Source organism: Esox lucius, chromosome 9 (genome assembly GCF_011004845.1).
Source record: "Esox lucius isolate fEsoLuc1 chromosome 9, fEsoLuc1.pri, whole genome shotgun sequence".
Taxonomy (NCBI): domain Eukaryota; kingdom Metazoa; phylum Chordata; class Actinopteri; order Esociformes; family Esocidae; genus Esox; species Esox lucius.
In genome coordinates, this window is record NC_047577.1 from 576513 (window position 1) to 593781 (window position 17269).

Sequence of the window (17269 nt, forward strand, 5' to 3'; positions counted from 1 at the left end):
TTGTTGGAAATTGTGGGCCCCTCGTTAAAACCAGGATCACACACACAGATATAAACAGAATGTATCACGGACTCTTTACCTCATCATGTCCACCCTTATAGGGTCTGTTGATCACGTGACCGGCTCTCCGTAGTGACGTCGCTCCATTATTCTCTACATCGATAAACACAAAGTTACGAAGTCACAGGTTTGATCTAAAACCCAAATCGCTAAACGGTGTACAGAAACGTTGACACACAACGATCGTAGAACACACACCCACCGCTGGCCAACCAGTAATGATTAATTTTTAAAGATGCCTATTCTTCCGCTCGCGAGGGGGTTTGAGTTCCACGCACTGCGCTTTGAGAACTGATCACCGCAATTACGACGCTACGAACGGAAAGGGCTTTACACCGGTGTTATGGCGCTGTGGGGGGTAAAGCAGAGAATGCAAGAGAGAGAGCGAGAGACAGAGATAATAGTGTGCACCTTCTTAGTCAATCAAAAATAACCGTCTCTGCTAAAAGAAAAAGAAAAACAATTCAGCATGTTCCTATTGACTTGTAGCCTAGCATAATTCACAATATTGAAGAAGAACATCACATTAATTAAGACAGTGTTTCCAGACAGGCATATTCCCGACGGTCTGAGTGGTAATTAATAGGCCAACAGTAGCCTACTCTATTTTCACCAAGACGGTCGCGCGGGACGCGGTGGAGCCGCATGTGTGTCCGCGCGTGTATGCGCAGGGGAGGGGTGTGCAGAGGTGTTTCTGTGAAGTGTTTGTGCGAATCACGCCAGCTAAGCCCGCGCGCGTTTTGCAACGTGATTTGGCGCGTGCATCCTTCTCTCAACCTGCCGCTGCGCAAGACCAGACCGGAGGACAGACTATTGTATCACAACGAACCTTAAACTGAGACGAATAACGGGATATATAACGGATAAGTATATAGTTAGTTCAAGAAAGGAATAAACAGGAGGTGATGGAGCCGGTGGGCTCGTTTCATCCCGGTAAATCCGGAAGCTCGCACTTCGATCCAATTGTCTTTGTAAAAAAGCCACGGACCATCCTCCGACTACTATGTTGGGTGAGACAAACGTGTGTCAGTGTGTGTGTGTGTGTGTGTGTGTGTGTGTGTGTGTGTGTGTGTGTGTATGTGTGTGTGTGTATGTGTATACATTTAGTTGTTGTGACGCTCAGATATCCCAATTATCCTTCCTCGCAGGGAAATAGGACATCGCGCGACCACAGCCTAACCGTGCTTGTATTGCCATCACTCAATGCTGGTATCGTTTTCTTCTGCCTAAAGCCTGAAATGTACAGTTTACAGCAGCCCAATGCCCATATCCATCCACTGTAAAAATGCGACATTATTAGAATGATATATGTAAATATTTTATTTAGTTAATGGATTTAATTAATGGACATATCAATATTTGAATTGGTCTTGTTGGTCTTAATAACAATGATGAGCTTCTGCTTAACAGGCCTGCATGGTTTACAGACCCTACAGGCTGAGTACTCTGCCAGCAGCGATTAAAATGTAATGAATAAAACTTCAAAATAAAAGCCTGCATTCCAAAACATTTCAATGTCTTTTCACCATTGTCTCTGTCATTGCCCACTCCCCGTGAATTATGTATTATTAAGGAATAATGAATGCTCTCAAGCAGGCAGAATTCATGTTTCCATCCAAATAGCAGGGAGATACCAGCAGGCTGATGTTGACCAGCAGTCGCGCTGCCAGCAGAGTGTGTGTTTGCGTGTGTGTGTCTGTGTTCAAGTGCTGGTGTGAATGAAAACATTCTGTCACTGCTAAATGAACATCCTCAGACAGTCCATTGCCCCACCCTCTTCAGCCTGATTCTGTACCATTGAACTGCCCAAACCACCAGGGAACTGAGTGGCGCGGAACACACTTCATATTGAAAACAATGTCAGATGACATTGTCAAATACTGGCTGTTCCTCAGAATTTAATAAACACCTTTTTTGAAGTGATGTCAGAGTTTCCGTCTGCCAACTGTAGTCGCTGCTCAGCTTCATTACGAGCTGAATTCATATCGCAAACTTGTTGTGTGTTTGTGAAGGTGGGTGCAGTGCGTTTTAGCCTCGTACCAATCGATAAACATCCTTCCTCCTTTTGATCCAGGTGTTTTCCATGGTGGTGTTCAGCAGCATCGTTAATGAAGGATATATGAACATTGGAAGCGAGCGGTTGCTATGTGTCTTCAATAAGAATGCTGATGCCTGTAACTATGGCGTTACAGTGGGTGTGGCCTGTTTCTTGGGCAGCATGTGTTTCCTGGTACTGGATATCTACTTCCCCACTATTCAGAGTGTTCGGCTCCGGAGGAGAGCATCTCTCATCGACATGGCCTTCTCTGGTAATACACAATAACACACACATTAAATTCACACACACACAAAGAAGGAAATATGTCAGTTTATCTCAAAGGTGTGTATTCTGTCTGTTCATATCGTTGATCCCGCCTCCAGCCCTGGCCAGCTTCCTGTGGTTTGTTGGGTTCTGTTTCCTGGCCAATCAATGGCAGCAGACCACAGATGATGAACTCCCATTGGCTCAGGGCTCAGACGCTGCCAGGGCTGCTATCATCTTCTGCTTCTTCTCCATTCTCACCTGGGTAATGAACAGACATTGTGTGTGTGTGTACCTGACTGTGTCTGTGTTGTTGTGTCTTACTGAGTGTTTGTGTGTTTATTGCAGGGCTATGTGAGTCTATTAGCGATAGCCCAACTCAAGAACATGGTGTTCACGGAGGACAAGGAGAGACTGCTGACAGAAACCTCTCCCCCCACACTCTAATACTAAACACACCTCTCCCCCACACTCTAATACTAAACACACTTCTCCCCCACACACTAATACTAAACACCTGTCCCCCACACACTAATACTAAACACACCTCTCCCCCACACTCTAATACTAAACACACCTGTCCCCCACACACTAATACTAAACACACCTCTCCCCCACACTCTAATACTAAACACACCTCTCCCCCACACACTAATACTAAACACACCTCTCCCCCACACTCTAATAACCCTAACCCAGCCCCTCCCCCCACACTCTAATACTAAACACACCTCTCCCCCACACTCTAATAACCCTAACCCAGCCCCTCCCCCCACACTCTAATACTAAACACACCTCTCCCCCACACTCTAATAACCCTAACCCAGCCCCTCCCCCCACACTCTAATACTAAACACACCTCTCCCCCACATTCTAATACTAAACACACCTCTCCCCCACACTCTAATACTAAATACACAGCCAATTGAGCATTTTGAGAAAGTGAAATGAATGAGTGTTAACCTGATTCCAATGGAATTCTGAACACTGACTCAGAATTTTTCAGATAACTGTTGTTGAATTCTCCACATTTTTGTGAAAAGATAAAATAAAATGTGTCAATTGAGTGAATTGTCTAATGCTAGCTTGCTAACTTAAAAGAATGAGTGAACTATCCAACATTAGCTTGCTAACAGAAAACATACAATGAAGTGCTAGCTTTCCAACCTTAAATTATTAACTCTCTGCTGCTACCTTGCTACAAACCTAAAATAAACTATGAACTTAAACAACTATGTTAGCAACTAACCCCTAACCTAAACTCTAACCTCTGCAGGCTGGCCTGACAGCGCTCGCTCTCCAGACATTCCTCAACCTGTTCCAGAACTTCAGACTGTTTGCAGATAACCTTGACAACAGCACCACTGGTTACCAGGACAACCGTTCTATACCTGTCGCCAATGGAATCACCATAGTAACCACCAACCCTTACCACCGACCCCCTCCCTTTACTGGAACTTTGAGTCTGGACCCTGCTAGCCTAACACCTTCTCCTGCTTTCTAGGGAAGTGAGAGATGGAGAGAGAATGAATGTGAGAGAGAGACAAGGAAAAGGGGAAAAGGAGATGAAAGGGATGGATAGAGACAGGGATGGACAGGGAGAGATGAAGAGAGAGATGAGAGAGGGGGAGAGTGAAGAGAGATAGAAGGAGAAAAGACAGCAGAGAGATGGAGCAGGGAGGAGAGAGAGAGATGGAGAGACAGCGGCTGGCCTGATTGGCTGACTCAGGGTCAGGTGATGTTAGCTCTGCATCACCATGGAAACTGCAGTCTCAGCCAAGGATTCCCACTGAGCAGGAAATAGAACACACACATTCTCTGAGGCCCAGCGAGTATACTTTACATAGTAATGAACACTGAAGTTATAATTCTGTTACGTTATAAAAGCGTTATGCAGCTCTTACGTAGGCCCTATGTAGCCTTTTTGAAGGCCCTATGTAGCTGTTATGCAGGCCTATGTCACCATATTGGTTATAAAGCAGTAATAAGTCCATCTCCATTCAATTCTGACCACCAATGTCTCTTAGAGTGCCTGCATTTCCTTGCTCCAAACCATGGACTGACAAATGATGTAGACCAATAGAGGAAAAAGAATGATATTTACTTGTGTGTGTGTGTGTTATTTACTTATGTGTCTCTGTATTTGTATGAATCATGATCTACCAACTGAGCTACAGAGGACTACAAAGGGGTAAGGGGTGAAAGAGGGATGAGGAGGTGGAAGAGGGATGAGGGGGTGAAAGAGGGATGAGGAGGTGGAAGAGGGATGAGGGGGTGGAAGAGGGATGAGGGGGTGAAAGAGGGATGAGGGGGTGAAAGAGGGATGAGGAGGTGGAAGAGGGATGAGGGGGTGGAAGAGGGATGAGGGGGTGAAAGAGGGATGAGGGGGTGAAAGAGGGATGAGGAGGTGAACGAGGGATGAGGGGGTAGAAGAGGGATGAGGAGGTGAAAGAGGGATGAGGGGTGGAAGAGGGATGAGTGGGTGAAAGAGGGATGAGGAGGTGAAAGAGGGATGAGGGGTGGAAGAGGGATGAGGGGTTGGAAGAGGGATAGAAAGAGGTAATCCAATTCCCCAACTGAAGTTCTGAATGCTGAACAATGAAAGGGGAATGAAAGAGAGGGAAAAAGAGAATGGGGTCTGAATGCTATCATTATGTGAAATAATTCATGATGTCATTAAATCTTTTATTGTAAAACACTAGATGGAATAGAATCTGACAACTGGACAAATCCCAATGTAACACATCAAATTGGTTGTATGTGTATGTATGTGATTTGATTGGATGATTAAAATGTATCTGATGTTAGACTGGTTAATTACCAGTAGATCTCTGAAAAGAGGGCAAGAGGACAACTCAGAGCGAGGACTCTAAAAGGAGAGCGAGGACTAAAAGGAGAGCGAGGACTCTAAAAGGAGAGCGAGGACTCTAAAAGGAGAGTGAGGACTCTAAAAGGAAAGAGAGGACTCTAAAAGGAAAGAGAGGACATTAAAAGGAAAGAGAGGACTCTAAAAGGAAAGAGAAGACTCTGAAAGGAAAGAGAGGACTCTGAAAGGAAAGAGAGGACTCTGAAAGGAAAGAGAGGACCCTGAAAGGAAAGAGAGGACTGAAAGGAAAGAGAGGACCCTGAAAGGAAAGAGAGGACTGAAAGGTGAGATGAGACCTCTGGAAGGAGTGACGAGACCTCTGGAAGGAGTAACGAGACCTCTGGAAGGAGTAACGAGACCTCTGGAAGTGGAGAGAGAGAGAGAACTGAAAAGAACAGGGAAGAGATTAAAGTAGGGAGTAAAGGAGAGACAGACAAACAAGGAGATTCTGAAAGAGGGATTTATTTTGACAGGTTCTTTTCTCTTTCCTTTTGATTACATCATTTCTAGTTGACCAACATACAGAAAGTAGAATGTTCTGTAACCACTTCATTAACCAATCATGGCTGTATTTGGTCAAGTGAAACTTTCAGAAGGGTCCAGACAGAAATATGAGACGCAGATCTGACATAATTTACTGCACTGTGTGTGCTTGTGTGTGTATCATTGTTGTTCTATGCTGTAAATTTCTATTTGATCACACTGCAATGATATACTGTCCTTGTCATCAATACATCATAATGAATAACATATAAAATACAACATAATCATTATTATTGTATAATACTGTATATTATCAGCTTTCATATAAAATACTTATTAAATATCAACATCATCACTATCATCAAATAATGTAATCAGCTTTTATATAAAATAATTAAATATCAACTCAAATTAATTCCCTTTTTATTCTCCAACAATAAGCTTTCATATCCTGTCAAATAAATAAGCCCTTAACTTTAAGTCTACCAAATAACTTTACAGTTTTCAATCTTTATTATTTTTCCACGCCACAGATGACAGCCCCCTGTGGGCACATGGACACGGTCTAAAGAAGTGCTCTGGGTAGGAAAAACGGTGCCATTTTGGATGCAAACTGTCTTTCTGTAGCATTCCTCAACTCAGTCCGGGCATACAGTATAAATATAGTCTCATCTTTATAGTCCAACCTGAGTTATCGGGCAAGGGAAGGAAGAGGGGTTTGAAAGGCAGAGAAGGACGAAGAGATGAGGGTAAAGAGAGAAAGAACGATTAGTTCTGTACTAGTTATCTCCTACTGATAAGTTAGTTTTAACCAGAGACATTTATCTAGCCAACCAAAGACATATATCTAGCTAACCAGAGACATGCTGTATATCTAGCTAACCAGAGATATACAGTATCTAGTTAGCTAGTGAGTACACCCCTCACATTTTTGTAAATATTTGATTATATCTTTGCATGTGACAACACTGAAGAAATGAAACTTTGCTACAATTGAAAGTAGTGAGTGTACAGCTTGTATAACAGTGTAAATTTGCTGTCCCCTCAAAATAACACACAGCCATTAAACCGCTGGCAACAAAAGTGAGTACACCCCTAAGTGAAAATGTCAAAATTGGGCCCAATTAGCCATTTTCCCTCCCCGGTGTCATGTGACTCGTTAGTGTTACAAGGTCTCAGGTGTGAATGGGGAGCAGGTGTGTTAAATTTGATGTTAACGCTCTCACACTCCCTCATACTGGTCACTGGAAGTTCAACATGTCACCTCATCCCAAAGAACTCTGAGGATCTGAAAAAAAGAATGGTTGCTCTACATAAAGATGGCCTAGGATATAAGATTTCCAAGACCCTGACACTGAGCTGCAGCATGGTGGCCAAGATCATACATTGGTTTAACAAGACAGGTTCCACTCAGAACAGGCCTTGCTATGGTTGACCAAAGAAGTTGAGTGCACGTGCTCAGCGTCATATCCAGAGGTTGTCTTTGGGAAATAGACATATGAGTGCTGCCAGCATTGCTGCAGAGGTTGAAGGGGTGGGGGGTCAGCCTGTCAGTTCTCAGACCATATGCCACACACTGCATCAAATTGGTCTGCATGGCTGTCGTCCCAGAAGGAAGCCTCTTCTAAAGATGATGCACAAGAAAGTCCACAAACAGTTTGCTGAAGACAAGTAGACTAAGGACATGGATTACTGGAACCACGTCCTGTGGTCTGATGAGACCAAGATAAACTTATTTTGTTCAGATAGTGTCAAGCGTGTGTGGGGGCAACCAGGTGAGGAGTACAAAGACAAGTGTGTCTTACCTACAGTCAAGCGTGGTGGTGGGAGTGTCATGGTTTGGGGCTGCATGAGTGCTGCTGGCACTGGGGAGCTACAGTTCATTGAGGGAACCAGGAATGCCACATGTACTGAAGCAGAGCATGATCCTTTCCCTTCAGAGACTGGGAAGCAGGGCAGTATTCCAACCTGATAACGACCACAAACACACTTCCAATACGACCACTGCCTTGCTAAAGAAGCTTAGGTGAAAGGTGATGGACTGGCCAAGCATGTCTCCAGACCTAAACACTATTGAGCATCTGTGGGGCATCCTCAAACAGAAGGTGGAGGAGCGGAAGGTCTCTAACATCCACCAGCTCTGTGATGTTGTCATGGAGGAGTGGAAGAGGATCTGGAGGAGTGGCAACCTATGAAGATCTGGTGAACTCCATGCCCAAGAGGGTTAAGGCAGTGCTGGAAAATAATGGTGGCCACACAAAATATTGACACTTTGGTCTCAATTTGGCAATTTTTACTAAGGGGTGTACTCACTTTTGTTGCCAGCAGTTTAGACATGAATGGCTTTGTGTTGAGTTATTTTGAGGGGACAGCAAATGTACACTGTTATACAAGCTTACACACACTACTTAACATTGTAGCAAAGTGTAATTTCTTCAGTGTTAGATACAGTATATCCAGCTAACAGGAGACATATCTAGCTAACCAGAAACAAATATCTATAACCAGAGACATATGTCCAGCTAACCAGAAACATATCCAGCTAACCTGAGACATAGAGTATATCTAGCTAACCAGACACATCTATTTAGCTAACTAGAGACGCATAACTAGCTAACCAGAAACATATATTCAGCTAACCAGAAACATACAGTATATCTAGCTAACCAGAGCCGTATATCCAGCTAACCAGACACATCTATTTAGCTAAGTAGATATGTATATCTAGCTAGCCAGATACGTATATCCAGCTAACCAGAGACGTATATCTAGCTAACCAGAGACCTATATCTAGCTAACCAGAGACGTATATCCAGCTAACCAGAGACGTATATCCAGCTAACCAGAGACATATATCTAGCTAACCAGAGACATATATCTAGCTAACCAGAGACATCTAGCTAACCAGAGACAACCACAAGAACTGGCTTTTGTTAAAAATGAGCAAAACAGACAGTTTATGAGTAAATAATACAAATACTGAGCAATATTGTTTACCCAAAATAATTTTTTAAATTATGTTTTTGTATCCACCATGCACATTACATTTAATACTTTTTCCTGAAAATTATTTGCAGTAGAATTGTCTGAAAAATATACTTTAAATATTTCAGTGACAATGACCAAAGTGTTTTATATCTATAATGGATATTTAGTGGCTTTGACCAAAGTCAATGATATTTTAGAGGCCAAAGTCAATAATATCTTATATTTAGAATTTTGTTTGGATTTCTAGATTTATGGATTTGGATTTATTTGTTTGTTTTAATATTAATTATTATTTGTTTTATATTAGAGTTACTTTCTTTAACCCACTGCATTGCTTTGGAGCCAAGACACAGGATTCTTGCTATATACACAATAAATCTGCTAATTGGTTAAGTTACCTATTTATTAACCTGGACTGTCCAGAGAAAGTTTTTTCCCCTCTCTGACCATTTTAACTCTAAAGTCAATATATTTGGTAATTGATTTTACTTTCGGAATTCCTTTGTCTTGACCCCAAACTTGATTTTCAAATCATGAAAGTTACAAGTTATAGTTTAATTAGCCAAATGTTCCATGAATACAACATAGCTAGCTCAGTATTTCCATCACTTGCTAAAATAATTATTCATCTTTATCAAAAGTGCCAAACATGGAGGTGACCGTATTTAACTGTATATAGCCGTGGTAACAATGTAGACAGTAGAAGTGTCTAGCTATAACTAAAGCTGTACAATAAGAAGGAAAGAGACAAACAGTAGATAAAATATTAAAGTTCAAAGTTTAACGATTATGTAATTAGATCCAGTGATAGTAAACTTCTTCAGGTTTAAAGGTCAAAACGTGAAATGTCATCCCAGGTCTTCCAGAAGAAAGAAAGTGTTTGGTGTCACTCTGACGTCATCTAAAAGAACATGGAGCCGACGCCAGGTCAAAGATAGTTAAAGGTGACGGCTAAAAGTCAACTAATGGTAGGTAACAGTAGAGGCATTCTAGAAGGTTCTGTGTTCCAGGGATTCTGCTGTCACTTGGAAGGTAAAGGTGTTCTAGAAGGTTCTGTGTTCCAAAGGTTCTGTTGTTGCACCTTCATAGATACTATGTTTATAAGTAGCTCAAAGGGAGAGTGAGACACACACATACAGTTTCCAACAATGAAGTGTGTGGGGGAGGGGGTTGGGAGGGGCCTATTGCATATCATACAGTACCATGGTGTCACACTCTGACTTCAGTGGGGAGGGGCTACAGGTCCCTAATGGGAGGTGCTACAAGACAGCAGTTTTAGGAGGGTCGGGGGTTAAGGGGTTAGGAGTCAATGTTGTCCTTTTCAATAGCTGATTGTCTGAATTGGTAATGTTCCAGCAGGGTTGGAACAAAACCCTGCTGCAGCACCAGAGTCTCTGTAGGGGGAGGACAGATTCCGGAAAGTTTCTTTGGGGTTAGAGGTCAAGGTTCAGGGTCCTCCCCATCCACATCACGTGTGCTGAGCATGCGCACTAAGCTCCTCCTCCTGAGAGGGTTGGGAGTCAATCCCAGCAGAGACTGAGGGTTCCTAGCTCCTCCCTCTTCTCTTCCCTCTCCTTCAAGGGTTGATTCTCTGCCCGTCAACAACAAGCAACCTGATTGGACAGAATCCACTGCAATGCTTATAGAGCTGGTGTCCAATTGGAGGAAGGGGACAGAAAGGCGTGTCTCTGGTAGCTCTGTATCCAGTGAGTCTCTCTGAGAGGTGGAGTCAAATGATGGGGTCCGCCTCCTCAATTGCATGCTGCTGTCCATTAACTGGGTCGCCGTGGGAACATGGGCTTCCGAAGGCGGGGCTATGGAGATGCAGGGCGGGCTCATCCTCTGCTTCTTGTTCCGCTTTCGAACCGGTGACACCCTCTGGTCCTCGTCCAATGAGAGGCAGGTGTTGAGGGACCGGTAGGGCTGGGCAGAGCCAGGAGTGTGTGTGGGGCTGGACACTTGGGTTGTGTGTTCAGGAGTGTGTGTGGAGCTGGACACAAAGCGTCTGTGTTCAGGTGTGTGTGTGTAGCTAGTGATGTGACTGACTTCGTCATCTTCATCGTCCAGAAGGGGAGAGGTCTGAGTACTGGTGTTGGGGCTCATATAGGGTCTCTGGGGTGTAGAGGGAGAGGAGATGGGGAAGACAGCGCCGGGCCTCTGGGCTGTGCAGAGCCTTGCAGAGTCAGTATTTTGGAGCCTTGTAGAGTCAGTATTTTGGAGCCTTGTAGAGTCAGAATTTTGGAGCCTTGTAGAATCAGCACTTTGGAGCCTCGTAGAGTCAGTACTTTGGAGCCTTGTAGAGTCAGTACTTGGGAGCCTTGTAGAATCAGTACTTTGGAGCCTTGTAGAGTCAGTATTTTTGAGCCTTATCGAGTCAGTACTTTGGAGCCTTGTAGAGTCAGTACTTTGGAGCCTCGTAGAGTCAGTACTTGGAAGCCTTGTAGAATCAGTACTTTGGAGCCTTGTACCGTCAGAATTTTGGAGTCTTGTTGAATCAGTATTTTGGAGCTCGGTGGCGTCAGTACTTCGAGTCCTTTGGGGGCTTTGTGGGGGTTGAGCGCTGGTGGGCTGAGATGTGGTTGTTTCCGGGCAGGGAGGATGCCAGGAGCTGGAGTTCTCAGGTCTGATGGGCTGGTGAGGCCCACTATCACTGTGGCTTCTGGAGTGTCCCTTGGTGGATATCACCCGCTGGGTGTGTGAGTGGCGGAGAGTGTGTACAGTGTGTGAGTGGGGGAGAGTGTGTGGGCTTGGTGTGCGTCCTCGGGCTGTACAAGGGGGAGAGGATGATTGGGGCACGTCCAGGTGTGTGTTGCCACCAGGAGGCAGGCTAGGTATTGGTGAGAAGTGCATGCTGGGTACAGTGAGATGCGTGATGTCGACAGAGCGTCCCCGCAGTTCGTCGCTGGAACTGCAGCATAGGTCTTCAGAGTCAGGACACACTGCTTCCTACAGAGAGACAGGAAGCAGGAAGCAGAGAAGGACGCATGAGGTACTAAACACATGAACTATACGATAATAAAGAGATCCTCATTGCCAGTTACAGTTTCCAAATTACTACCACCAATCAGGCTCCTCCCAACAGTCTCCTCCCATTAGACCACTCCCAATACACCCCTCCCAACAGACCCCTCCCAACAGACCCATCCCAACAGACTCCTCCCATTAGACCGCTCCCAATACACCCCTCCCAACAGATTCCTCCCAATAGACCCCTCCCAACAGACTCCTCCCATTAGACCCCTCGAAAAACAGACTCTTCCCATTAGACCCCTCCCAACAGACTCCTCCCATTAGACCCCCCCCAACAGACTCCCCCCATTAGAACCCTCCCAATAGACCCCTCCCAATACACCCCTCCCAACAGACTCCTCCCATTAGACAATCCATGATTTGGTTTTGCTTCCCTCTAACCTTTTCCAGATGTTAACGTTCTAGCATTTGTAGCACAAGTCCCGGAAACAATATTATCATTATTCACTATGTTCTGAAGCTCAAAATGTTCACATCCAAATATATAGAATATACAATATATGACCAAAAGTACGTGGATACCCGACTATCACACCTATATGAGCTTGTTGGACATCCCATTCCAAAACCATGGGCATTAACATAGAGTTGACCCCCACTTTGCAGCTGTAACATCCACCACTCTTCTGGGAAGCTTTACACAAGATTTTGGAGTGTCTCTTTGCCCATTCGGCCAAAAGAGCATGCCCAGACCATAATCCCTACTCCACCAAACTTTACAGGAGGCACTATGCATTTTGATATGTAGCGTTCTCCTTGCAGCTTTACACCACTCCAGCCGACACATGGCATTGTGCATATGGATGTGAGGACATTTCATGAAGCTCCCAAAGCATAGTTCTTGCTATGATGTTGCTTCCTGAAAGGAGTTTGGAACATTTTGGTGAGTGATGCAGCAGATGATAGGTAATGTTTGCACGCTGCACGCTTCAGCACTCAGCTGCCCTGCTCTGTGAGTTTGGTCTACCACCTCGTGGCTGAGCTGTTGTTGTTCCTAGACACTTCCACTTCACAGTTATAGCAATTACAGTTGCCCGGGGCAGATCAAGAAGGGCAGAGATTTCATGAACAGACATGTAGCAAAGGTTACATCCTATGACAAAGGCACTGAGCTCTTCAGCATGACCCAATGTTCTGCCAATGTTTGTCTATGGAGATTTCATGACAATGTGCTGGATGTTATGCACCTGTGAGCAATGGGTGTGGCTGAAACACCTGAACACAATAATTAGTAGGCGTGTCCACATGCTTGTCCTTGTAGTGCTCCCTCCTGTACTCCCTCTTTACCCATGACTGCGTTCCTGTACACAGTTCCAACACCATCATCAAGTTTGGAGATAACACCACGGTGGTAGGCCTGATAATAATAACGAGTCAAAAAAGGCGCAGCAGCGCCTGTACTTCTTGAGGAGGCTGAAGAAAGCCTGTCGGTCCTTCAAGATCCTTGTGAACTTCTACAGCTGCACAATCGAGAGCATTCTGATTAACTGCGCCATAATCTGGTTCCGTGGTTGACCGAAAGGCCCTGCAATGGGTGGTGAAAACAGCCCAGCACATCACTGGTGCCCAGCTACCAGCTATCGTAGACCTTAATTGCTCCAAACATGTATTTAGTGGTCTAGATAGTCTTCATACAGTGGATTGTGACAGGTAAATGTATATTTAGTGGTCTAGATAGTCTTCATACAGTGGATTGTGACAGGTAAATGTGTATTTAGTGGTCTAGATAGTCTTCATACAGTGGACTGTGACAGGTAAATGTGTATTTAGTGGTCTAGATAGTCTTCATACAGTGGATTGTGACAAGTAAATGTGTATTTAGTGGTCTAGATAGTCTTTACACAGTGTATTGTGACAGGTAAATGTGTATTTAGTGGTCTAGATAGTCTTCATACAGTGTATTGTGACAGGTAAATGTGTATTTAGTGGTCTAGATAGTTTTCATACAGTGTATTGTGACAGGTAATTGTGTATTTAGTGGTCTAGATAGTCTTCATACAGTGTATTGTGACAGGTAAATGTGTATTTAGTGGTCTAGATAGTCTTCATACAGTGGATTGTGACAGATAAACGTGCATTTAGTGGTCTATATAGTCTTTTTACAGTGGATTGTGACAGGTAAACATGCATTTAGTGGTCTAGATAGTCTTTAGTGGTCTAGATAGTCTTCATACAGTGGACTGTGACAGGTAAATGTGTATTTAGTGGTCTAGATAGTCTTCATACAGTGGATTGTGACAGGTAAATGTGTATTTAGTGGTCTAGATAGTCTTCATACAGTGGATTGTGACAGGTAAATGTGTATTTAGTGGTCTAGATAGTCTTCATACAGTGGATTGTGACAGGTAAACGTGTATTTAGTGGTCTAGATAGTCTTCATACAGTGGATTGTGACAGGTAAATGTGTATTTAGTGGTCTAGATAGTCTTTAGTGGTCTAGATAGTCTTCATACAGTGGATTGTGACAGGTAAATGTGTATTTAGTGGTCTAGATAGTCTTCATACAGTGGACTGTGACAGGTAAATGTGTATTTAGTGGTCTAGATAGTCTTCATACAGTGGATTGTGACAGGTAAACGTGTATTTAGTGGTCTAGATAGTCTTCATACAGTGGATTGTGACAGGTAAACATGCATTTAGTGGTCTAGATAGTCTTCATACAGTGGATTGTGACAGGTAAATGTGTATTTAGTGGTCTAGATAGTCTTTATACAGTGGATTGTGACAGGTAAATGTGTATTTAGTGGTCTAGATAGTTTAGTAGTCCCAATACTGTGTTGAATAGCCCAGGTTTATTTATGCTTTACCTGTCGCCTGAGCTGTCTGCTCACACTCAGGGAGGACTTCGGCCGGCTGAGGGTGTGTCTGTCCATGCTGTGGGTGGGGCTAAGTCTACAGGAAGAACGTCTGTCAAGGTGAGGGGAGGGTCTGCTTTTACTGGAGGAAAGACTGAGTCTGTGTCCACTGTCCATACTGTGGGAGGGGCTATTGATGTAGGAGGTGTGTTTATCCATTCTGTGGGCAGGGCTATGCATGTAATAGGAGTGTCTATCAATACTATGGGAGGGGCTATGAATGTAAGGGGTGTGTCTACTGTCCATACTATGGGAGGAACTACTGAAATACGAGGCTCGTCTCTCCTTGCTGTTGTCATGGCTTGGTCTCCTGGTGGTATGTCTTCCCCTGGAGGGGGAGTGTCTGTCTATGCTGTGGGCGGGGCTGAGCCTGACTGTGGGTCTGCAGCTGGAGCCTCGGGAGACTAGGGAGGCTCGGCTTCCCGACGGTAAAGCCCCCGGGACCTGCAGTAGGGAACCTGCTCCGCTAGAACCATTGGATGAAATGGAACCTGGAAGACAAGTTCTAGACTTAGAACTCAATGAGAACTGGAAATCTAAACAATAGAACTCTGACACAATAAGAACTGGAACTCTAAACAATATAACTCTAAGAAGTACAACTCTGAGAAGTGAGGGATAGAAGTCAAGACGGTTGGTTACCTGAGTAACCATGTACTCCGTATGTGTCATGGCCAATGGGAGGGTATGGGGCGTGTCCGAGGGGACGTAGGGGGCGGAGCATGTAGCTGTCACTTGGCAGAGACATCATGCGGGACAGGGATGGTCGGAACACTGTCTTCAGGTTATCATGACAACCCTCCTCTTCTTCAACCTAGGACAACAACACCATTATCATCAAAACCGTCAATTAGAAATCCCAGAACATTCTGTTCTGACCACACTATTAGCAAAATCCTAACTACTGAACCAGAATCAGACAACAGTTTACCTAGTAAACACTGATCTAGGATCAGACAGTAGAGATATCTTGATCTCTAAACACTGATCCAGGATCAGAAACAGTTTACCTTCTAACCACTACTACTCTATTATTCAGGCCATAACTGGTCCTAAATCTGAGGTTAGTATTTAGTGATTTGGACTAAGGCAGGGTAATCTGGTCCTAGATCTGAGGCTGGTATTTAGTGATTAGGACTAAGACAGGGTAATCTGGTCCTAGATCTGTGGTTGGTATTTAGTGATTAGGACTAAGACAGGGTAATCTGGTCCTAGATCTGTGGTTGGTATTTAGTGATTAGGACTGGGAAGTATTTAGTGACTTCGTACCTGTCCAGGTGATGGACGTAGCCCCGCCCCATCAGTTGATATTGCACTAAAACGACGACTGGCATCCTGCCGCGCCTCCTCTTGCCTGGCCTCCTCTTGCCTGGCCTCCTCTTGCCGTGCTTCTTCCTCTTTGGCCTCTTCCTCTGCCTCTTCCTGTGCCTCCTTGTTGATACAATAATAATAATTTAGTCATATCTAAAGCAAAGTACATGAAGAGTAATTGTGAAGCCGGCGTCTGTCACTTTTCAGAATGGTGGTGTTTTAATAACTTGATCAAAGTTAAATCAAGTCACACAAGATCACTAGAGGGTTGATTTGTGTTCTGCATAACAGCCTGGATATAATGGATACTGAAATGGTAAGAACAAAAACAAACAGCGTCTTATCAGGTGATTGTTACAGATGACTGCGCTGGTCTCACTGTTTTGTTTTGATGTTACAATGTTCAACTGAGCTCAGAAGAAACAACACAGGTAGTTCAGAGTAGTCATATCAATACAGCCATTTAAAGAATTATTTATACTAGGGATGCACCAATATCACTTTTTTTCAGGTCGAGTACGAGTACTTACATTTGGGTACTTGCTGATTCCGAGTACCAATACCAAATACTTAAAAAGTTTTCCCCCTATAAACGTTATGGACTGGGTTCTGGTGTTTCCACGTTTTTATCGTCTTTTCACTTGATGAAAATGTCAGTTATTTTCACCTATAAATAGTTATTCTATCAATGTCATCCACGAATGAGAGAAAAACAAACCAATTGACGATTGACAAGAGGAAGACTGACGATTGACCAGGGGAGGACTGACGATTGACAAGGGAAGGACTGACGATTGACAAGGGGAGGGCTGACAATTGACCAGGGGAGGACTGACGATTGACCAGGGGAGGACTGACGATTGACCAGGGGAGGACTGACGATTGACCAGGGGAGGACTGACGATTGACCAGGGGAGGGCTGACAATTGACCAGGGGAGGACTGACGATTGACCAGGGGAGGACTGAGGATTGACCAGGGGAGGACTGAGGATTGACCAGGGAAGGACTGACGATTGACAAGGGGAGGGCTGACAATTGACCAGGGGAGGACTGACGATTGACCAGGGGAGGACTGACGATTGACCAGGGGAGGACTGACGATTGACCAGGGGAGGACTGACGATTGACCAGGGGAGGGCTGACAATTGACCAGGGGAGGACTGACGATTGACAAGGGGAGGACTGACGATTGACTAGGGGAGTGCTGATACTTGACCAAGGGAGGGGTCACGTTTGACTGGAGGAGGGGTGATGACTGGGGGAGGGGTGACGTTTGACCGGAGGAGGGGTGATGACTGGGGGAGGGGTGACGTTTGACCGGGGGAGAGGTGACGTTTGACCGGGGGAGAGGTGATGTTTGACCGGGGGAGGGG

At 44.6% G+C, this 17269-nt stretch overlaps 2 protein-coding genes across 4 annotated transcripts in view; one reads left to right on the top strand and one right to left on the bottom strand.

Moving 5' to 3' along the window:
- The first annotated feature begins 665 nt into the window (after positions 1 to 665).
- Positions 666 to 4577, top strand: syngr3b (synaptogyrin 3b). 2 transcript variants are annotated; one of them, XM_010903113.5, is made up of 4 exons: positions 666 to 1070; positions 2135 to 2369; positions 2482 to 2627; positions 3639 to 4577. In XM_010903113.5, exons 1-4 carry the CDS (start codon positions 966 to 968, stop codon positions 3864 to 3866), a joined length of 714 nt encoding a protein of 237 aa, XP_010901415.1. In that variant the 5' UTR covers positions 666 to 965; the 3' UTR covers positions 3867 to 4577. The 2 variants fall into 2 exon arrangements, with proteins under 2 accessions (XP_010901415.1, XP_019900132.1); XM_020044573.3 differs by lacking the exon at positions 3639 to 4577 and adding an exon at positions 2711 to 3229.
- A 3223-nt stretch (positions 4578 to 7800) lies between these two features.
- Positions 7801 to 17269, bottom strand: part of cacna1hb (calcium channel, voltage-dependent, T type, alpha 1H subunit b) — a 106749-nt gene continuing 97280 nt past the window's right edge. For both annotated transcript variants that reach the window (XM_029122030.2, XM_029122029.2), the window contains 4 exons: positions 15854 to 16015; positions 15227 to 15398; positions 14537 to 15075; positions 7801 to 11645 (listed from right to left, as the gene is read on the bottom strand). In XM_029122030.2, the coding sequence (XP_028977863.2) occupies positions 10140 to 11645; positions 14537 to 15075; positions 15227 to 15398; positions 15854 to 16015 (2379 nt within the window). In that variant the 3' untranslated portion in view covers positions 7801 to 10139. The remainder of the gene's footprint in view (positions 11646 to 14536; positions 15076 to 15226; positions 15399 to 15853; positions 16016 to 17269) is intronic.